General features: G+C 50.5%; 1 protein-coding gene and 1 long non-coding RNA gene across 3 annotated transcripts in view; one reads left to right on the forward strand and one right to left on the reverse strand.

The window, feature by feature from the left end:
• The window catches only part of LOC139061125 (uncharacterized), a 401,615-nt gene that overhangs the window by 369,554 nt on the left and 8,221 nt on the right, over window positions 1-23,840 (forward strand). The gene's annotated exons all lie outside the window — the stretch shown is intronic.
• Window positions 1-23,840, reverse strand: part of LOC139061122 (locomotion-related protein Hikaru genki-like) — a 128,413-nt gene that overhangs the window by 66,362 nt on the left and 38,211 nt on the right. Inside the window, exons 1-2 of one of the 2 annotated variants that reach the window (XM_070540709.1) lie at window positions 16,023-16,235; window positions 5,178-5,251 (exon numbers count right to left, since the gene is read on the reverse strand). In XM_070540709.1, the coding sequence (XP_070396810.1) occupies window positions 5,178-5,251; window positions 16,023-16,095 (147 nt within the window). In that variant the 5' untranslated portion in view covers window positions 16,096-16,235. Of the gene's footprint in view, window positions 1-5,177; window positions 5,252-16,022; window positions 16,236-23,840 lie in introns of those variants that run through there. The other variant, XM_070540700.1, reaches the window with a different exon arrangement.

Here is a 23,840-nt window from a genome sequence, read left to right on the forward strand (position 1 = left end):
ATTCGTATTCGAAAATTTCAATATTCGCACACCCCTACTTTTTAGACCTCTTTGGCACTGTCATTAATTCCCATACCATCTCCTCATGTTCGTAAGGAACGTGCAGAAGCTATTGCCGCAAATGGCGCTCTGATTATGCTAGTCTTAAGAAACTAGCCACACCTATAGTGCTATGACACGCTAGCACGTTAGCTCAGGTAAGTCGCAAGCTCAGAAAAGAAAAAGAAATAGTAGGTGACCCTAATCTTTCACTTATGTGTCTCTTAGTGGCACCTCGGCGTAGGTGTTTTTTAGGTCAACTTTAGGCGAACGCGGCAACCGACATCGGAGACAACCGTTTTCCATGAATTAGTGGGTCAAATATCATGTCACTTTCTTCTGTGTGGCCTCATTAGTGAAATCATTAGTGACCTCATTACTTCCGGGCTTCCAGGAATCTCTCCAATGTCGTGCTCGCGTGGCGGGTTTCTAAAGTCTACGATTCTGTGCTTTGGTTTGCAGTAATCAGGTATCTGTAATTAATTGTAATCATTCCAGACACTTCAGTAACTCAACTTGGAATTAAACTTATGCTCTGATATCACATGTATAATGAGACCCATGAATTTTACACTGTACTATTTCTTTTTGTGATTTATTTTGAATTTCCTCCACGGTCGCCTCAGGAGGTGAACCGGAAGTGCTGCGCAAGAAGCAAGAATGTCATTCGATGCACGAGAGAATTCGCCTTGCGCATGTGTCAGCCCCTCTTTCCCTTTCCTCAGAGATTCCAAAATTTCTTGAGAAGCTTTTACCATTACAGTGGGCGACAACAGCGGTTCTTTCAAAATTTGGCGCGCATTAGCATGTATTTCGGTGCGCAGCGAGGTTGCTAGACAACCAGCTGTTGGCACGTGTATTTATGTTCTTTTAATATTTCATTGAGCTAGCGCCACGTGCCCCCGACGTACGCTTTGCCACATCAAAGTGGGATTCTACTCGTATATGCTTCGGCTATAAAACATTCCACGAACCTGCTCCTGTGCCGGACGTCGTAGCTGTATTCGTGCCTATCTTTCTCCATGACTTTTTTGCATATGCCTCTGAGTTTATGCGGAGCTGAGAAAAGCAACTTGAGATTATGTCTGGCCGTAATTTTTCTCGATTTGTGCGAAATTCTGTGCAGGTGCGGTACAACGACCGGTTTGTTGGTTTTCATCTATTGGTGCTTTTCCAAAAAAGGAATCCGCCAAATAGCAGGGAGTAGAATGATTCGCGGTTATAGAGCGTTGCCCCAGCTACAAGTGCTTGATGCACTATCACGAAATAAGGTGACTGCGCTAATGCGCTTCTTTCTTTCGTTATCGTTTAATTTAAGCTGTCGTCTGCTCCTCACTGAGGTACGACGCTCTAAGGTAAACACATCGTGCACTCTTAGCGCAATAACTTTTCGGCTAAGAAATTGCGTACGAAGAATGCAGCTTAAAGGATTCGGTCCCAGATCCGTTTTAATTTGAAAGTACACTTTAGACAGAATATTTTATACAGTTCTCATGAAGTGGCTGAATAGGGCCGCACGCTTTGAGGGGAAGCAGACCAAAATCAGTTGACGTCGTCCTACACAACGCTACCGTGTGCTATGCAATATGGTGATACCTTTTGGGCTGCTCTTATTGTTAGCGAATAAGGGTACGGATCTAAATGGCTGCTTCAGAACAAGCCACTGATGGCTGTCCATTGATGCCCCCTATGACAGATTTAACGCCGGTCCGCTAATTCAACTAAGCCCTGCATACGTGGCTGCGTTTTGAACTGCGATTAGTGTCGTGGCTTCCCTGTTTTCCTTTTCTTTTGTTTGCATTTGTGTTCTGGCATTGCCAATGGGAGAAACGCGGCCGCTGACAGCTAGAAAGCAGCTACATGGCGAACTCCTTGGTGCAGCCCTGAACAAGAAGAAAAGGAACCGAGGGGCCCAACTGGCCGCAGGTGAAACAACTGGCCGCAGGTGAGATACAACCCACGTCTCCACATTACGTTGTTTTTTCATCCGCTTTAATTTCCATTATTATTCCTTTAATTCAGTTAGTAAGTACAAGTAGTTTCCCCTATATTGTTCTTGGTGTCTTTGTTGGCCACTTATGGTATTGGTGCACCCACGTGGCTCATATTTATAAATGGGCAGCCAATCTCGTAGTCTGCATTCTTCACTTTCCCATTACCACATGCTTTCAAACAAGGATTACTGTGTAGATGTTATCGCATAATAGTTTCACAAGCTTCGACAAATATTTGGCCCTTGCATTTGTGCCCTTTCCATAATTTTTCTCAAATCACGCGTACTTATTCACTTCTATCATGCGAAAGCATTAAGGAGTCCGTCTCGCAGGAAATCCGGCGTCGGCGACCGGCGTCGGACCACCCATACCCTGGCCATCCATGTGATGCAAGGATCTTACTGAACTAATTCAATTTCTCAATCTAAAACACGTGTTAAAATCGTAAACTACGACATACACACAACCTACAGACATGATAGCTCTCGGATTGTATTTTAACCACACGAGAAAACAATCCTCTTACGCGAAAACACAAAGCAACCGCTTTTCCAGCTTTTCTACAATTCACAGACCGGCTGCGGCTAGTTAGATCAGTTTATTCGTAGGTTGAGAAAATTGACTGTTCACTCGACGCGTTAGCTATCTTCTAAAGGTCTACGTTTCTTTGTCATGCCTTTTATAGGCACGAATACTGAGCGATTCCCTCATCCTGCGTCGTAATTCTGTTATAGATATAAAATAGGAGTAAAGTATAAATATGGAAGAAGAATTAGGCAATTATAATAGCGAGTAACTATGCGATTAACATAACGATAAAAGCATACAGGTTAGGGAAAATGAAAACGACGACCCACTTGATTTTCCATCGTGTTGTCCCATTCCTTCCAAGGACACAGGACTGGGGAGAATACCCTTTCACGTGGAGCAGTCATTGATTAAGCTTAAAAGCCCAGTGGCAGGAAACACGCGATAAATGCACATTTTGATTTTTTTTTCATTAGCAGATCAAACCTTCTACTTTCGCTTCAGAGCGGCAAAGTAAAACTTTTTGCAGTCGAAGAGGCGATTTTTCTTCAACCTGCACTTCTCCACGACGAAGTGGCCACAGGTTATGATGGAAAGTAAATATACAGTCGCGCTATTTGTTAAGAGTTTCGCAAACAGCATCACTAAAGCTATATTTTAACTCTATACCACAACTCCCGCCTCTCCCCTACAGCATAAGCTTTAGCATAATGAACGGTTACTTCTGACTGATCTTTAATAGCAACGGCACTTACGCGATGCTACCTTAAATACAGCTCACTGAAAACAATGTCTCATTTGTAACGATGATTGCTGGCGGTTCTGCTAATTTGCTTCTGCATTGTATTCAGCGAGCCTCTTAGCATCTGTTTTCTGTTCGCATACGAATCCACAGGCTGAGTTTTGTAGGAAACTGTAACCATATCTTTGCTTCTATTCATATGTTCTGTACCCCCCCCCCCCTTATCTAATACCCCGACAGGGGTCCTTAAGGGAAAATAGATTATTATGACGATGATGATTACGCAATACGATGGTTTTGTCCTTTCCCCGAAAATGAATGTAAATAAAGACTTCGGTCGTGGAATAACAATTACCATGCCTGGCTCACAAGCATAAAATTTCCGGTTTAAACCAAAGTGGGGTCGGTTATTACAGTTCTGAGTCGTTTTCCTGACGTGCGCCCTGCAACAGGGTCGGTGTAATGTAACGATCCCCTTCCCCCGACTAGGTCCCTTTCTTATCGTACACCGCTCACGACTGGCCCATCCTGGTGATGGCGTAGGTGTTGTGCCCGCTCGCTTGGACCACTTCCAAAGCGCGGAAAGAAAAATAATTGGAATGGAATCGTTACGTTATCCAGGCCCATATTTTGACTGGAGTCAGGCATATAACAAATTGGTTTCGAAATTCATACCCAGACTTATGAAAAGTGGGAACGAAGTCAATATAAAGGAGAACCAGTCACTCTGCGAGTAGATTGTAGAAAACGGCCTCCAAATGCGCATGACAAAAGTTGCTGATCAATAAGGCCATACTGTTTTTAATCAATTTACAAGTACATTCGCAAATATATTATTATCAACCTTGTATAATGATATTAGTATGTACATGTGTATTATCAGCAGTGCTTCATTGTGGGTGCTGATACAGTCAGGATCACCCTTCCAGACTTTGCCGGCAGTTGTACCGCCTAAGTGTCTCTTTCTGTGCCATGTATCACCGCGAGTCCGTTAATGAAGCGCCTTATCGTCAGTGATTTTTGGAGAGAAGGTCCTGTGAATTTGATAGAAATGCCAAGGAAGCCTTTTTCACACTTGATTTTACATAAGATATAGCGCAATGATTATCAGCAGTTTTGTTTATCTGTTGCGTAATGATCGCAAAATTAATCGCTCCCCTATAGTCAGTGAAAGTCACTGGTCATCGTGAAAGCGTGTCATTATGAGAATACATTTATGAGGTTCTCGTGGCCACCGGTGGCCGTTATGTTATGCAGGACCTGGCATAAGATAACGGCTGTATATTTTATGCACAAAATAACAAATACACACCGATCACACAGTCACTAAGCTAGCTAGTATAGTAAACACACTCGACCAAGCTTATGAAATGTGGACAGACTAAAACATGTACATTTGGAGTAGGAGCGCTCACGTTTCATAGTTTTAAAATAGATAAGGGTCAATTCTGTAACTCCTTCAAATGCCGCTTTCCACAAGATTACGTTTCACAAACGCATTTTGCGCTAAAATAGAAACTTAATATAATAGTTTACTGATAGACAGACAAAACAAAGCATCAGCGTTACACGAACGGAAAACACTGTAGACAAGGGTAGAGTGGTGTTGTACTACTTTAGAACATTTTGTAAAGTTTAACAGCAGACTATCGCATATTAGCGAAGGAAATTAAGGCGGCACTTTCATCATTTATTTCGCGGTGTAAATGTGCTGCCAGTGCTACCCGTGAGACGTCACAGATTTCGTTGTATATATGGGTATTAGGTTCGTTTGGGGAGGAGTCCACTGCAAGTGCCCAGGCTGAGTTTTAGCACCACCCGCCACTTTAGCACCGCCTCAAAAAAGCCAATAACGAATACGGAAGGTGCCTTACCTGAAACCAACGATGTTGAATCAACCAATGCTTTAGTACCTTTGAGTCGGCATAATCCGGCACAGTACATTGTTCTACGAAATGAAAGACAATTTTCGGATCAGACTTTTTAAATCATAAAGTCATCCAACTTTTTGTAAGTTCTGTTCAAACATAATTATTTCGCAATTACCCTCCCCCTCTTGAGTACTGTCATCATCATTACTATCTAAGTGCTATGATGTTCTTTCGACGGTGCGTTAATGTCGAATTACCTTTGTAAGTAAGGCCTGTAAGTCTCTCCCCCAAAATATCATGTTAAAGGCGTTCACCAATAGGAAAACTACCTGGAACTTGATAAGAACCAGTAACTATGGCCTAAGAAACGGACGAACAAACCACACCGCCTTCGCAGTTTCGCCTGAAACACCACACCAGTCGCAGTTTCCACACCAGTCGCAGTTTCGCCTGAAAGGCGAAGCATCGTTTGCGATAGCAAATTAGTAGACATCTATACAAATTAAAGATAGTAGTTTTATAGGCCGTATAAACTTCGAAGTATTCGCTTACTAACTGAATCAACAAGCACGGTGCCAGCGCGCACAAGCAAGTCCGAACATATCACACTCGACGAGCGCGGGCACTCGAGCTCGCTGTTAAAACGCTTCTGTGAGCAAGCGCGGCAGCAACAGCGAGCGAAGTGACTTTCGTGCCCTCTATTGCTTCAACGCAACAGCGGTGAGAATACAGCGCGTACAAAGGTATGAGCCACCAGCCACGGTAGCTCAGTGGCTATGGTGTTGGGCGGCTGAGCAGCACGCACTTCTTGGCCGAATGAAAGCTACCCCTCCCCCTCCCTCCCACGCGGCCTTCTCGCTTTCATCCATATATGGCGTGCGAGATTGAGTCGCAATCATCAGTTCCGTTTGCTCCCGGTCGCGAAATCCGCAGTTGCTACCGGGCACAACGCCGCCGCCCCCTTCTCTCTCCCTCCCATCCCCAACGGCCTTTCGCGCGACGGAAGACGGCGCCTTTGCTCTGCGCTTTCTTCCTTCGCGCGCGCCTGATTGAGCTGCTATGGAAAGTGTCCCTCTTGTGTTTTCATTCGCACATACAGCACACGACGCGCGGCGACAGTGTTGTCGCCCTCGGACTTTATACAGAACATCTTGGCGAAAATGCACCTGGAGTGTCCATATAACTCGCCCTCGCAGCAGCTCGCAGTTTGGTCGTTCGCTCGTAAGCCGCCCATCGTTACAGGATGTCGGACATTAAAAATTGTTGTTGGGTGTCTGTGTACGAAGGATATTTTACCGTATTTAAGGCTTGATTATTGTGTGCCGTGCTAGGAGCGATGATGGAACGCTATGAAACTTTCAGAAGCAGATGCCTTTTGTGCTTTCTTCGGCGCGTCACTGCGTGCTTGTTTGACCCTGCGGGTCCGATCAGTCGAAATGGTCGATAACACTGAGCCGGACTGCGGTCTAAGTTGCGAAGACACGACAGATGAAATCCCTAAATCGCAAGGGAATAGTTTGATGCAGGATGTCAATGGGGTGCCCAGTCAGCGGGAGCTAGAACTAACCGAGAGTGTAGCTGAGTTGACAGGCACCGAGTGCCAGAGCAAATATGCTCTAGTTTACGATAGGAGGGCACGGACAAAAGAATTTAATGTCGGGGACCAAGTACTCCTATTTGACACAGGTTGGGCACTCAAGAAATTTGACTACTGGCTTTTCGGAGCAGTGGTGAATGTTGTCTCTGATCATAACCCATTGTCATATTTGACAACCAGCACCCCCCAGGGGGCCAAGTTAGCAAGATGGGCGCTTTCACTACAGCGCTACAATGTAACAGTGCGTCACCGGAAAGGAACATGTAACGCCAATGCTGATGCATTGTCAAGGCTCTCGAATCGTTCGTGGGAGCCAATCGAGTAAAGAGCAGGAAAGAAAGGATAGACAGAAACAGCCATGCCAGCTAGGACAGGCGTGAATGTTCCCGTTCACCCGAAGGATGTGTGCGTGGGACAGTTCAGCCTTGGTGGAACTTTCTGTGGCTGTTGTCGTCTATGTGTGTGAGGGTTATAAGACTATGGACATACTATGTATATAACCTGCATATGTTACTTTACTGCTGTTGTGCCGTGCAGTGCGTTGGAGTGTTCCTGTACATACATGAGTGTTTCTTTTGCATGCTCACTGTCATGAATGTGTTGAGCTTTCGCCCTTTTTTTTTGTCGCTGTGAGAAAATTAGTTTTTTCTCCGTGGTCCTTTCAGTTAATTTTCCTGTTCCTTACGGACTCCGCAGCACCCGTGTTGGGCAGCGTATGTCAATTTTCTTTGACGACGGAACCTTCAGAGCCTAAATCTTATGATACAGCGCCCTTTGGCTCTTGTAGTATAGCTGGGAACATTGTAAGCCCAGTATACTCTTTAGGAGGGACGTGTAAGGTCGCTTTGATTGTTTGGGTTCTTAAGTCTCACGAATCGGCCTCGTGCTTTGTGTATAGAGAGGGGGTTCACTTCCCCCCATGTCAGCGGGGCGACAGTTGCTGTGTTATGCGGGGTCACAGGCAATGCGCGGGGTTGGGTGACGCGTCGCGGCAGGTGCCAGGCGGGCGCGTGCCGATTCCTGGGAGTCAGTATTGTGCGCACGATGTTGGCAGTCCGCCGACGGGTCACACAGACCAGCCTTGAAACGAACCGCTGTACAAAAGGTATTGTGGGTCTGGCGCCCGAGTCCCTGACTAATTGGAGGCGCCGCCGAGGTTAAGAAGGACTTAGCAACTCTGACTCCATGCCGCATGCAGTGAGCATGGACCTAATCCTCTACGCCTCCGGAACGTAATCGCCAGCCTTGTTGTTGGGTGCGACTGCCTGCGTGGTGTCTAAGACCAGCTTACCGTGCACGCTGTAGGAATGCGGTGCACACCTAAAGAGTGCATTCGCACGACGGCGTCTTGGAAACACGCACTCAAAGAACTTTGTCTTGTAGACAATAAGTTTGAAGGACAAGGAGGGTCATCCGTCTCCCAGACGGCCAAACTTTGAGTACAGCGGCACTTCGTGGTGCCGGTGCCCCTGCTTCCGAGACATTTGCAGCCTAGACGCCGTTGGCATTTGAAACGGTCTGGCGATAACTTGTTCGGGCCTGGCGTGTTTTGCTGAGCCGGTCACTCACTACGGAGAAATGAGAGGGCAACGGAGTTTTGGCGAAGAAGGAAAAGAGCTTTGTTTTCCAATATGTTTATTTTTAAGAGTAAGCCCATCCCTGTAGGTTGTGGCTTAACAAACGGTTGACTCTGATTGGCAACTGAACCTGTGGGACGGGCCAACGGCCCTACCGCCTTTTTTTCTTTGTATATTTGGGCTATAAAAATCGGGACGACATGCTGTCCCTCAGACTTGGCTGAGATCAGGATTGCTGATAGACCAGTGAGCCTCCGTACTATGTACGTTAAAACGAGTCTGGGCTCTAACAGTCATTGAGACAGTCGAAGAGTGAGACCTTGTTTCTCAGTTGTTCAAAATTGTAATGTATTTGTTGTACCTGCCATGTATATAGAAAAGTTTACGTATAAATACTTCTTGTACATCTGACCTCATCGTTTGCTGCCTGCGTTTGAACGACAACTGCCGATCATCGTCCGATAAGCTTCAAGTTCCAACGGTGAAGCGAGGACGGAGAACGAACGAAACTTTACTCTTCCCTTCTCTTGGAATCCAGTCCGTAACCCTTAATGACAATTCGGTTATCTTCCCTCCTCATTACATGTCCTACCGGTACGCATACATGAAAGTTGCACATAGAAACGGTTTCCATCAATGAGCCCTTTCCGCCTTTGCACAGTTCCAACTCAATATGAGCCAGCAAACTCGTGCACCACTTTATCCCGCTGACATGGCGAAGCGGAGAAAGCCTACTCACAATAGTCAAAATCATTTGCACTGGTAGTGAACAGCTTGTCCTCGCAAAATATATTTGCTGCGCCTAACAAAACATGGACCCTCAGTACTACAACAATAACACGTGTTACCTTTCCAGAACGATATATGACAGAACACAGCCTACGCACTCCATAGCTTCGTACACCTGTTGACGATAGCGTGATGAGGAAAACAAATCTCAACAAGCACCGAGAATAGCACCCGTGCATAAGCTTACCCATGCCTGAGCTCGTACCCCGTCAACAAAGGAGAAATCTCCGTTCGTACACATTTGCACGTCCAGTACCCTTAAAATCAATCCCTTACATTGAACAAAAACTGAGTTCTTCAGTGACGCGGTTAGCCACGAAACTTAGCCAAAACATCAGTAATCCCTTGCGGCAGCCTCACCGCGGAAACTCGACGGCTAACTGCCATGGTGGTGAGTGCACCGAGACGCGGAAAAGGAAAAAAAATGTAGAAAAGAGCGCGAAATATACCACGTGACGGCGCCCAACAAATTGGGAGACGCACGCCTTCTCTCCAGCCGAGACGTTCCCGGACAGCCGAAGCGAGTGGTCATCGCCCCTCGCTCAAACGGCTACGGCTCGCCCGCCACTGCTCGCGCGCGTGCGTCTCCGCATTCGACCGCGCTTACGAGCGCAGCCCTTTTCAAGGCTCGCACGACAGACGGAGGCCCCATCTGATGGGCGACCCTCCGAAGAAACAGCAGAGGAAGAGGCCGACGAAGCAAACTCCTGACTGCACCGATGGCCCGGCGTCCAGACGAGCCCTGCAGCTCCCCCCACGTGGCCGGCAGTCACGCTTCGGCAGATTGCCTCCTGCCTTACGTTGGAAGCTCGTACGCTACGCGCACTCTCGACGGACTCGACGAGCTCCGCGCCATCATGCACGCCTCCACCAGTGAGCGCGACACCATCCACGCGCGCCCCATCTGCGCTGGATACTCCCTTCCGCGGATTTCCCTTTTATGCGCGGAAAACTACCGCCAGCGACTACCACGCCGCGCCGTCCACTTCAACGGACACCACCGCGGAGGCCCACACTTCGGCTGCCTCCACCGACGACAGCGCCAGCTGCCCGTCGACCGGCGACACCGACGACAGTGCCGGCACCTTCTTCTTGCCAACCGCAAGCATGATTGGCTCCGACACTGCGTCCTCCCGCACGGACGCGACCACCTCGCCCGAGGCAAATCCTGTCCGGCCGGTCTCCCCATCACTGACGTCGCCGGCGGCCTGCTCGTCGCCCCCACTCACCAACACCAAGCCCACTCCCCCTGCGGCGGAGAAGGGCTCACGCTCGGAGGCGGTGGCTGCTCCCGCCGATGACGACAAACCAGCTGACGGCCCCACGTACAACGAGAGCCAGCCGCGAGCGCCCACCCCTGCCCCAGCTGCTGAGGGAACAGGGGAGCTCACACAGCGAAACACTCTCCGCTGCTGCTCGCGGCCGCCGAGGACGCCCAAGCCTGCCAGCCGGCAGCGGTGCAGCCAAAACAAGCCGCAAGAAGGAGACGCCGTTACCGACGGCTCGTCGACTTCGAGCCGCACACCCCACCCGTTGACGACGGCGTCGCTCGAGATACCGCCGTCACGGTCCTCTACCGTCCCATCGGGCGCAAAGCGACTTTCCTCGCATTCTCACGGGACGGTATCGCTGCCCAGCTCTCCTCTGTGCCAGGCGTGAGACGCGTACGCGTGAACTTCCGCCTGTTACGACACCCAACCGGTGCCACCAGTGTTACGAACTTTCACCGCTGCACCACTATTACGACTTTGTGGTCCCGTAGCGCTCGTCACCCGTTTCGTGACAGAGCGTTGGTAGCGAAGACTCCGAGCCAGGCGTCGATGAGAATAACGAAATGGATTTTATACATTATATACAGGTCATTGTACAGGACAAGATCGGATCGGCACTGGGGCCGAGAGCTCACACAAACGCGACTGCTCCCGCACGACGGCGTCCGGCGAAAACGCGTGACACATCTCACCCCAGTCGGGAGCGACACTCTCTCCCGGTGGGTCGGCGGATCCTGTTTTTCAGGTGGCGCGTCGCTGCTTTTATAATCCCCGAGGAACCATTGTCCCTCAAACGGCCCAATACAAAGTCAGCACACGACGGTCGTCCGAGGGGTCCAACCAGCGACCGCGCTGGCCACCCGGTTCAAAGTTCGCGCGCGCGGTGACCTCCAGGCAAAGGGAGGTGCGGCGCCGGGCTGTCTGGCACACGCTGACACGTCCAAACATGCGGCTCGCCGAGGCTTCTCCCGCAGGACCCCGCTGCCTGACGGCTCAGCATCTTGACTTGTGAAGGGAGAATTAGGGCGCTCGCAGGATAGATTCTGCATCTTGCAGATTCGGAATCCGGGCTTGTGGTGATGGCACAACAGCATCCCCGCCCTCAGATAAAGCGCCGGGAAGACGAGCTGCCTCCACGTTGCTCGGATGCCAGGCGCGCACGTTCGTCAGGCTCGTCCAAGTTCACGTCCAGTGTCGGGACGCCAGGTAACTTCACGTGCCCAGGTCTGACTCGCCAGGACAGGAGCTCTGCTCACCACGTTGTCGCCAAGGTACCTCGACCAGCTCCACTCGGGTCGTTCCTAAGACCTTGCTTCTCGCCACTGGTCCCGGTTGGTCGTTCTGCAGCTTGCAAAACCGACCGGCAAAAGGCAACACCCAACACGAACAAGTGCCCTCTGTCTCCCGTCAAACACCAGACAAGGCGATAATCCAAATCAACCCAACTAAATTGTTATCCCCCTTTTTTCTCCCGCTGCAACAAGAGGCAGGTGTACGATCTAGTACACGAGGCTGAAACAACCAGTTTTCAAATTAACAACTCAACAAAATAGAAACAATTATTAATCATCAATAATAATTACAAATGGAATGGTCCCCTTGAAAACACTTGGACCGAAAACATACCACTGAGGAAGCAAATGAGGTCATTCATTTTTCCCGGCGATACTTTCGCGGAATCCGAAGCTGCTTATATTTGCGACCCTGCTTATCCGTGTAGCGGCGGTACAATAAGCCAGATTCTTTGCCAAATGAAACCCTCTTTTTTTTCACTCCCCGTTTGACGCTCTTCCTCAGATCGGCTAATGAACAGTCTTCCTGTTGCTCGCGAATCAGACTTTCTCTTTCAACTGCAGCCTGCTCCTGCCGGCTGGCGGAAACCGGAGCTAGTGTGGAGCCCGCGTCGCCTAATTGCGGCGTCGCGTCTATATCGCGGCTAGCACTGCACGCGTCACTCCCACTCACTTCCAGGACCCGCTCGTCTAGGCCAGCGTCCGAGCTCTGCCTCTCCCGTGACTGCTCGCCACTCAAGTTACCTTGATCAGTCCGTGTACCGCACCGCTGTTCGCTCACCGACGCTAAGTCAAGTTCCCTCGACAGCGGGCGCGCTTTGGATCGCGTGGGGGCCATGTACGCCACGTCGGCAAAGAATGATTTGCCGTGATCCCTCAGCAGCTGCTCCGAGCTATTTGAGAAGAGGTAGGAAAATTGCTCCGGGAGGGCGGCTGACACAGCGGCTTCGGTGTTAAGTTTCCCAAACTCTCCTTCATTGATAACCGTTGCGATCGGTAAACAGACACTCTCCTTCTCGGCCACTTGCCGCATCCTAACGCACTGTCCCGTAAAATCACTCGAGGAGACGAAAGACGGGTGAACAACGTCCATAGTTGCTGCAGAGTCCCGCAGTGCTCGGCACTTCTTGCCGTTTACCTTAATTTCCTGCACATAGGGCTCCAATAGACGTATGTTTTTGCGAGTTTCCCGTATCGTTGCAAAAGCAATTCTCTCTGGGCAGCTTGCAGCGATGTGCCCTTGCTTTTTGCAATTGTAGCAGGTTAACGGTTTCCGTTTTTCAAAAAAAAAAAACGCGTCGTATCATTTCGCTGTTTTGTTGCAAAAGCAATTTTCTCTGGGCAGTTCGCAGCGATGTGCCCTTGCTTTTTGCAATTGTAACATTTCCGTTTTTCGGGCTTTCCGGAAAACCCAACTCTCCCATCTGCCTTTTCTACGCGCACTGCGTTGCTGTGCAAGCTGCGGCGTGTGTAATACTCTTCCGCTAACTCTGCTGCCTTGTTTAGCTTAACATCCTTTAGCCTATCTTGCAGCCAGAGCCGGACATCCTCATCAATGCAACGGTAGAACTGCTCCAACGCGATGCATTCGACGATTTTGTCGCGGTCATCGTAAACCTCTTCGCCCTTCAGCCATTCCACCAGGTCGGCTTTTAGACGAAACGCGAAGTCAACATTCGACTCCTTGCCCTTTTTTGCATACCGGAACCTCTGCCGGAAAGCTTCGGGCGACAATTTGTACTTCCGCAGTAGCGCTTCCTTCACATCACTGTAGCTCTCAAACGCCTCTTTCGATAAGCAAGTGATTACGTCTGATGCCTCCCCAGGAAGCAAGGCTAACAGATTCTGTGCCCAAAGGGATCGCTCAATGCTATTCCGTTCGCACACGTGCTCAAATTTCACGAGGTATTTGGCCATATCCTCTCCGACGACAAAGGGTGGAAGTTGATCGCGTATTCTTGGAACGTTAGAAGTGAGACTAGGCGCCGGCGAGTTATTTCGGATCTCCAACTCTTTCATTTTAAGCTCGTGCTCACGTCGCTCCCTCTCTCTCCTTTCCTCCTTTTCCTCTTCGCGACGTTCCTGTTCTCTCCTTTCCTGCTCGCAACGTTCCTTATCCCTTTCCTCCCTTTCCCGACGTTCCTTGATATCCGCCCAGGCCTCTGCGGCTTCCTCAGCCGTTACGTCCCCGGTCCTCATGACCTCAAGGATCGCATTCTTTCTTTTGGTTGAGCCCAACTCAATGCCCAACTCCTCACAAATTTCGAGAAGTTCCTTCACCTTGTACTTCTCCATCGTTCACACTGTCCTCCTGCTGTTTACCCTTTTTGAATATACCTGCCGTACGCTACTATAACACTACTAGTAAGACATATGCAAGTATTTCACACACTGCCCTGTTTACCCCCTCAGCATCCCCTGGTTTTCAAAACACTCTTACTAGGCTTGAAACACACAAGGTTATCACAATGCAAACACCAAATCCTTCCCTAAGCTACTATAACCTGTGTCAGAGAAAGTCTGGTGTTTGAGGTAAACTTCAGGCACTCACCGCGCCGAGGTAGCTGATGCCGGTCAATCCCGTAGCTGCCATCCAGTGTTACGACACCCAACCGGTGCCACCAGTGTTACGAACTTTCACCGCTGCACCACTATTACGACTTTGTGGTCCCGTAGCGCTCGTCACCCGTTTCGTGACAGAGCGTTGGTAGCGAAGACTCTGAGCCAGGCGTCGATGAGAATAACGAAAGGGATTTTATACATTATATACAGGTCATTGTACAGGACAAGATCGGATCGGCACTGGGGCCGAGAGCTCACACAAACGCGACTGTTCCCGCACGACGGCGTCCGGCGAAAACGCGTGACACATCTCACCCCAGTCGGGAGCGACACTCTCTCCCGGTGGGTCGGCGGATCCTGTTTTTCAGGTGGCACGTCGCTGCTTTTATAATCCCCGAGGAACCATTGTCCCTCAAACGGCCCAATACAAAGTCAGCACACGACGGTCGTCCGAGGGGTCCAACCAGCGACCGCGCTGGCCACCCGGTTCAAAGTTCGCGCGCGCGGTGACCTCCAGGCAAAGGGAGGTGCGGCGCCGGGCTGTCTGGCACACGCTGACACGTCCAAACATGCGGCTCGCCGAGGCTTCTCCCGCAGGACCCCGCTGCCTGACGGCTCAGCATCTTGACTGGTGAAGGGAGAATTAGGGCGCTCGCAGGATAGATTCTGCATCTTGCAGATTCGGAATCCGGGCTTGTGGTGATGGCACAACACGCCGGAATGTGGTGGCTGCTGACGTGATACACGGTGCCGACTTGGCGCCCCTACTCGAAGTGTGTGACCTCGGCGGCGTGGCGGTGCGCCCCAAGGCACTACACAACAACTCCTGTGTGGGTGTCATCCATGGGGTCGACAGCTCTTTCGACGCCCGCACGGTTCGAGAAAACCTTGAGGCCCCCGTCGCGGTGCTGTCATGTTCACGGAGTGGCGCGAGCGTCACCGTCACCTTCGTCGGGAGCGTCGTGCCGACAAACGTGCGGCTATTCAAGCAGCTGCGCGCCGTGCGTGCTCGCCTGCCCCGACCACTCCAATGCGACTGCTGCGGCGTCTTCGGCCACGCCGGCGCCACCTGCTTCCGTGACGCCCGCTGCCTCTGCTGTGGTGATTCGGATGCCACAGAAGGCTGCCCCACAGAGAATCCACGCTGCATTAATTGCGGCGGCCGTCACCCATCGACCGAACCAAGCTGTCCCGAGTGGCAGCGCGAGAGAAAGGCGGCCGTGTTGCTCTCATCGTCTCAGCGGCCCCTTTCGCGCAAAAAAAGCGCTTGAGCTAGCCGGCGCCGCACCAACCGAGCCGCGTACAGCCCCGCCACGTCCACGTCTGCTCGCTCCCCGCAGGGCCGATCTTACAGTGACGCCCTGCGCGGCTGCAGCCCCCCGACAGCCGCAGCTGAGCCGCCACGCGGCCCTCCAACCGCTGCGAACAGCGACTCCAGAGACGCGCTAATAGCCGCTCTCGCTGCTGCACTCCGTGACCTGCTCGTCCAGTGCCCAGCCATCGACGGCAACGTTCGTCAAATGTGTGACGCGGCTCTCGCCGCGCAAGAAGCACTGCTTCACCACGACTAGGCGCATTGCCGCGCCACATAAATGCGGCCGCCGTGCCTGACAGCCAGAACATCGCACTCATATTGCTTGTACTTCGGCTACGTCAAAAACGGAAGCGGACCATGTATGTACATGCGAAAGCTATTCGGCAAGCGCCCTCAACTCGGCGACTACCACCAGCTAGTACAGGAGCTGCGAAATGAAGCTTACCTGTGGCGAGAACACACTGCTTTCGTAGAGCTTCCCACGCGTTGTTCTTGCGCTCTGTGTCGCGGTGGTCCATGCGTTTCACATCGCATACACATGGAAGGTTGCAAATCGCTTCAAGCAGGCGTCCTCACTCGCGCTGTCATCCCACACGGATGTTCAAAAAACCACAGCCGCACTGTCAGTACGCGCACCGCAGGCCGCCATTCTGCCTTCTGCTCGCTGCCGCTGCAGGGCGCAGTGCATTCTGGTCTAGCGTCAGCCGCGTGAAATAGAACACGCTCTATCTCCGCGCCGGCGGCGTTGAGTTCGCCAAGCGCGCCTGGGCACGCCGGCTACGCCGTGACGCCGAACTGTAGAGTGCGCGTTTTTCACCGACGTCGCTTAACCGCGACGCGCGTTACGCCGGACTATATCTTGCCCTTTAAGAGCTGCGTTCTAAAACGCATTTGCAGACGTTGTAAAAGTTCACGCAAGTGACGCTTGTGGTCTTCCGGAGTGCCACTAGCGATTAGTATGTCGTCGATGTACGCGAAGTCTGCAGGCAAACCTCGTGTCACCTCACCGATAAAACGCTGGAATGTTTGTCCGGTGTTGGGCAATCGAAAGGCCTTGGGCACAAACTCGAATAAACAGAAGGGCGTTTTGGTGGCAGTTCTGGAAATGTCGCTGGGCTCAACTGGTATCTGGTGGCACGCGTTAACGAGATACACTTTGCTGAAAATGGTGCACCCATCCAGATTAGATGCGAAATCTTGAATATGGGGAATTGGATAGCTGTCATGCACGGTTTGAACAATGAGAGCACGGTAATCTGTACACGGACGCCAATCATTCGGATCCTTCTTTGGTACCAAATGCAGCAGCGAAGCCCAAGCACTGAATGAAAGAGTAATAATGCCGAGTTGCAGTATACGCTGAAACTCCCGTTTAGCGACGGCAAGACGCTCGTCGAACAAGCGGCGAGGACGGGAAGAAACTGGGGGAATACGCGGGATGATATGGTGAGAACCCGTATGGTTGGAACCTTGTTCAAATTGAAAGCTTTTGTGACCTCGGGAAACTCGGCCAAGATTCTCGGGTAAGGACTTGACGGTCATCGTCACCATCAGCCTATTTTATCTCCACTGCAGGGCGAAGGCCTCTCCCTATGATCGCCAACTACCCTTGTCCTGCGCCAACCGATTCCAACTAGAGCCTGCCAATTTCTTAATTCCATCACCGCACCTTGTCTTCCGCCGTCCTCGACTGCGCTTCCTTTCTCTTGGCACCCATTCTTTAGCCATAATGGTCCACCAGTTATCTAACCTATGCATCACATGACCTCCCCACTCCATTTCTGTTTCTTAATGTCAATTAGAATATCGGCTATCCCAGTTTGCTCTCTGATCCACACCACTCTTTTCCTCTCTCTTAACCCTACGCCTAACATTCTTCGTTCCATCGCTCTTTGAGCGGTCCTAAACTTGTTTTTGAGCTCCTTTGTCAGTCTCCAAGGTTGTGCCCCATATGTCAGCACCGGTAGAATGCATTGATTATACGCCTTTCTTTTTAACGATAATGGTAAGCTTCCAGTCAGGATCTGACAATGTCTGCCGAATGCACTCCAACCGCTTTTTACTCTTCCGTAAATTTACTTCCCATGATCAGGGTCTCCAGTGAGTAATTGGCCTAGGTAAACGTACTCCTTCACAGACTCGAGAGACTGACTGGCGATCCTAAACTCTTGTTCCCTTGCACGGCTATTGATAATTATCTGTGTCTTTTGCATATTAATATTCAACCCCACTCTTATACTCCCTCTGTTAAGGTCCTCAATCATTTGTTATAACTCGTTCCCAGGGTTGCTGAACAGGACAATGTCATTTGCAAATCGAAGCCTGCTGAGACATTCGCCATTGATTTTCACTCCTAAGCCTTCCCTGTTTAATAGCTTAAATACTACTTCCAAGCACGCAGTGACATGCATTGGATAAATTGTCTGGCCCGGTTCTTTATAGGTACCTTCCTACTTTTCTTGTGTAGAATTAAGGCAGCTGTAGAACCTCTGTAGATATTTTCCAAGGTTTTTACGTAAGCGTTCTGTACTCCTTGACTACGTAATGCCGCTGTGACTGTTGGTGTCTCTACTGACTCAAATGCCTTTTGGTAATCTATGAAAGCCGTATAGAGAGGCTGATTGTACTCTGCGGATTTCTCGATTACATGATTGATGACATGAATATGATCCATTCCTTCCCTTCCTGTATCTCTTCCTTCCCTCCCTTCCTTCCCTTGCGTATCCCTTCCTGAAACCAACCTGTTCCCTTGGTTGACTGAAGTATATAGTGTTGCCCTTATTCTATTGGAGATTATCTTGGTGAATATCTTATATAACACTGGAAGTAAGGTAATGGGCCTATAATTTTTCAATTCCTTAACGTCTCCCTTTTTGTGGGTTAATATAGTGTTGGCATTCTTCCAGTTCTCTGGGACCCTTGAAGTAGATATACAGTTCGTATAAAGGGCCACCAGTTTTTCAAGAATTATATCCCACATCTTTGATTAAATCGAGTGGTAGCCCATCTTCTCCTGCCGCTTTTCCCCGTTTCACGTCTTGCAAGGCCCTTCTAATCTCATCGCTAGTTATAGAAGGAGTCTCTGCAACCTGTTAATTACTGCTTCGAATGTAGGTATCGTGAATTTTCTGGGCACTGTAAAGGTCAGTATAAAATTCTTCCACTGCTTTTACTATATCTCCGAGATTGCTGACGATATTACCCTGCTTATCTTTCAACGCATACATCTTGGTTTGTCCGATGCCACGTTTCCTTCTCACCGATTTCAGGCTGCGTCCATTTTTGACTGGTTCTTCAGTCTTTCTCACGTTACAATTTCGAACATCCCTTATTTTCTCCTTGTTGATCAGTTTGGACCGTTCTGCAAAATCTCTAATCTCTTGAGTTGGACACTTTCATCCTTTGTCGTTTGTTTATAAAGTGCTTTGTTACTTGGGAGAGCTTACATACTGGTTGCCTTGGTGCCTTATCTACTACTTCAAATGCTGCTTCTGAAGCTAGACCAGCTACAGTTTCAATCAAGTGTGTAAATGCCAGTGGGCAATCTACTCGCGATAGAAGTCCAACGATCGATAGATGAGTAGTGTGGAAAGACAAGGAATCTGAGACGATGATGGGATGGATGACGTCGGCGATGACGAAAACCTAGCGGGATGTGCGTCGTAATATGAAGTCAATGGTAAGTGAACGAAGCCCGTATGTTGCTATGGTAGAGACGTTAGCGGTGCGTAAGGCTGTTCGCGAGGCTTCGTTGTTAGTAAAACGTTTATTAAAATAACCATAAAAAGTTCCCGCCCCCAGGAAGTGGACCCATCAGAGCAGGGGGAGGGACAAAGGAGGAAGTCAGTTCAGATATTATTGATCATTTTTTAGTCTTGTATAAATCGAAATAAGGACTGGAATATGAGGCGCCGGTACTCAGAGGGGACCAGTGGGAAGGCGCCGAGCATCCAAATCCTGAGGCCTCAGAGTAGACGGGAGGGTGGCTATCGCTCGGTTCCGGTGCTCGGCGAGAGCCGAGTAGCTCCATAGTATATATTACTGATTCGGCAGCTGGTTCCCTGGACAGGAACGGCAAGTGGCTGATTGCCAGGTGTGGAGGCGCATCCTGGCGCGGCGGGCTGGTGTCTCTGCTTTCTTCGTGACAATGCGTCGCAGGCGTGTGGCTTCATCACGGGTAAACTTCCCTGGCAGAGGCGTAGGATTTGCGAGTCACCTTCGCCTCTGCAAGGACTATGTCGGGGTTGATGGAGTATGGGTCTTTAGGCACTTGTGGCCGTGTATCTGAGGGGCAGGAAAGATGTCCTCTCGCCAGTCAGTCCACCATTCACTTGCCAAAGGCACCAGCGTGACCTGGTATCCATGAAAGGCAGACAGTGTGGTCAGTCTAGTCGGTGATTCGTAGCGCCCGGTGTAACGAGTGAACAACACCATTGCAGCACTCCAGCCGGGCTCAGACATATATGGAGGCCTGCAAGGCTCTGTAAACAGGGTGATGAGTGGAGGCTGCAAAAGAAGGCTTGAGGACGGCGTCGCATGCAGCGGATATCGCACCTAGTTCCGCCATTAATGGGCCATTGCAGGCAGGGCGGCAAGAGGAGTAGGCCGCGGCTGTACGTGGGCAAATGGCTGAAGCTTCGTCACTTATGGCGGCGTCGGAGGAGACAGTGTGGTGATGGGGAGGAGCGTCGCGAATTGCTTCATGCCGCGGTACGTAAGACAACTGCCTGTCTGCGTGATCGCCCTTCACGTTTTGGGGAATCGGTGTAATGTCTCCAGTCAGGGGACAATCCAACAGAACAGGAAAAGAGGGCAGAGGCGTGGAGGGGACTGGAAGATGAAGAAGCGAGAGGATGCTACGACCGAATATCGTAGATCTTATGTAATTGGAACTGATGGGAATGCTTGGCAGCCTCGGCTATTGGCCTCGAGCTCCACCACTGGAAAAGCTGGCGCCACCGTCGGCGTGACGTGCTAGGAGGGATCACGTGGACATAGCGGCCGCATCGGCTGCTTCGGGCGCGCCGGAGCGAGCTGAAAACGAGTTTAAATTCCCTCGTACGCTGCGGTCCTCATTTAGTGGCGAAATTTTCCCGCTTCGAGTGTCTCCTTTAGAACGCTTGAAAGCACTACAATAGGTAGTCGCTGCCCTTGAAGGCGCGCAACATGGTAGGCTACTGCTCGGTGCCGCAGGACCGGACGCACGTAACGGAGGCCGGTGTCAGCCTTATTCACACGTAGCCGCAGGACAAGAAACTGCGTGAAGCTTGGGTCGCGAAACATAAAATTGGCAAACTGTCATCGGCTACAACTCGGGTATGCAGCAAGCACAGATGCGAGGGCGAGGAAGATTTCTGCTACGGCGCCCGGTCCTCGATGTTCGCTCGCCCGAGTCCGCTGCCCGACTAATGTCATGACGGTTTGGTCTATGAACTTGTCGATTCTATAGATACTGGCAAGTTCAATGGAGTGGAAAGGCAGCGGTAAGAAGCACATTTTAAAAAAGCATGGCATATGGTCACGTTTGTGTTGTGAATTAATGCACTGGATCACAAAACAGGAGCAGCGGGAAATTCCACGCTGACAACACCGATAAACATACAGTGCGACGCAACTCGAGAAATAATATTGAAAGGTCAAATAATTTAGAAGAAAAAAAAGATTGAATCGTCGCGACGGCACATCACAGACCCCGCAGGCATCGAAGTCTCTACAATGAAATTATTTCTGAACAGCTCTGATAGCGCCCACGCAATAATGGTTGCTTGTATACTGTCAAATGCTCATATTCTGCGGCTTGAAGCTCATGGCACGGTGCAAAAATGCGCGCGCGGAGAAAGCGATACAGTGCGCGGACAAGCATGCAGACGCGCAGTCGGTCGCTGCGAATCTGCGCGATCGCTGCATTGAGGCTTCGTTCTATTACACTCCATTTAGTTATACAGGCACTATAAGAACATATTTCACATAGTTTGCTCTGAGCGTTTACCTGTACCTTTCACACAAGAAGCCGGTTCGGGAGACTCCATCGCGGCGACCGGACGCAGTGGCGTTCAGTGTACGTATTCGGTAAAGAGATAGCGTCTGTAAATGATTGTGTGCTTTCAGTTTGCCCAACATTATTATTTAGACAGTAAGAAACTTCTTTCGTTTCGAAATTACTTACAGAAATGTCTGGGAGAGCTCGCGCGTGGTGTTTTCAGCGAGCGCTGACAGCAAAACCTATGAGGATCGCGCCACGTGATCCCTCATACTACGCCAGCGAGGCGCTTCCGATAGATGGCGACTCCGTAACTCCTCGCCGCCAATTGCCGCGATCGGATTAATCTAGGCCATTAGGGCAAGGCAGTGTAAGCGTGTGAAAGGCGGCAGGCCGGTGACAACCCTCATGGCTTCTTGGTTGAGCGATTCGAGTTTTCGACGTTGCTTTTGGATCAGACTAAAAGTTATAGGCGTATACAGCACGTGAAATCAGTAGAGTAGTCACGAGGCGACGGAGAGCGCGCTCCTCACTTCTCCAGTTTTTGGACGCGATGCGGCGCGTTAGTTGGAGTATCTGATGCCACGTCCGAGTGATGTTGCGAAGCCATGTGGCTGCACCACCATCTGCATCGATGTAGATGCCTATAACTCGAACACTGTCTTGCTGAGACACTTGCTCGCCATCAAAGGTGAACGAAAATTTGCGAGGCAGCACGGGCTGCTTTCGTGCGTAGTACTACGAAGTTAGTTTTGTCACTAGAAGACATGAGTCCGACAGCCTTTAGAAATGTGGTAATGACGTCGAGTCCGGCTTGAATGGCATCGGACTGGTCGCCGTCGGAGCCCCCGTTGGTCCATATTGTGACATCGTCCGCATGCAAATTGAAGCGAAGTCCAGATATTTCAGCCAGGCGATAGCAGAGCGGTGCCATCACCAAGTTGAACAATAACAGCTAGAGGACTACGACTTGCGCCACTCCCACTCGTGATTCCTTCGGTGCGGAGAGTGTCTACCCTACGGTAACTGGAAATTCACGGTCATAGAGAAAGCCGCGTATATATGCGGAGGGTTTGTCTGTGATACCGGCGCCAGTTGCGGAAGCGAGGATCGAGGGGTCAGGTACAGAGTCAAACGCCTTGCGTATGTCGATCGTAACCAAAAGCTTCACATCCAAGCGATGGCGAGTGTGTAGGAAATCCTGCGAGTAGTGCCAAACTGTCTTGTGTGCTGTGCCGAAGGCAGAAGCCAGTTTGGCAGGCATGGAGGATGCTGTTGCTTTCGATGTGCCAGTCAAGGCGACTCAGTGCCATTTTTTTCCATAAGCTTTCCGGCCTGGGAAGTCAATGATATCAGCCTAAGGTCGCCCAGAACAGAGGATGATTTTCCGGGTTTGGGAATGGGGATGACCGTTGATAGCTGCCATGAATCGGGCAGATTTCCATTGTCACAAACCCGATTACAAAGAACAAGAAGGTCCTCGAGAGTATTATCGGAAAGGTTGCGGAGCATTGCGTATGTAATGGCGTCCGGGGTTGGTGCGCTGGACGTCTTACTGGAAGGCACTGCAGCCTGAACTTCCGCCTTAGGGAAAGCTGAGTTCATACCATCGTCTATCATAGGCCGGCTTGCGTTCGAAGTAATATTCGAAGGATGCTATGAGGGTAGGAGGATCCACTGGGGAAGAAAACGGTTCCGGCGATGTTTGCAATTTCTTGTGCGATCATTCGGAAGGAAATAGCTAAGTATTCTCGTGCTGTGCGAAGGCGGGTGCGTTGGCATAGTCCTCGCAAGGTGCTTAGAATAGCGACCACTTGTGGATGGGGGCACTACACTAACCTGGGCGCCCGTGTCATTAAGGAAAGACATGGCGCCAATCTTGAGCTAACTGTAAGCAGGCGGCCAGCTCGATGGAAAGGCCATGTGTGGCCGTTAGTGATCCCTCTTGCCGTTTTCCGACCAGGTATAAAGTGTCGCGCGCTTCCTAGTCCGATGTGCAAAACGCAGGTGATACCAGCAGGTTTGCTGGAACTGAGAGGTCCTTGCGCTCGACGACGAAAATACGACGCAACGGTTGCGCGCGAAAAGATGACGAAGCACGCGGACTTGAAGAGCGCTGGCGTCGTCTGGGCTCGTGAAGTGAAGAAATGGCAGCCGTTAGGTCGTCAACGCGCGCTTCGAGCTGGGCAACTGTTGTTAGCTCAAGCTTTGTCGCGACAACAGAAACCGATGGAGCGGCAGCCTCGTGAATCTTAACGGCGAGCTCAGCCAGGCGGTCTAGCA

The sequence above is a fragment of the Dermacentor albipictus genome, chromosome 1 (assembly GCF_038994185.2).
Source record: "Dermacentor albipictus isolate Rhodes 1998 colony chromosome 1, USDA_Dalb.pri_finalv2, whole genome shotgun sequence".
NCBI lineage: Eukaryota > Metazoa > Arthropoda > Arachnida > Ixodida > Ixodidae > Dermacentor > Dermacentor albipictus.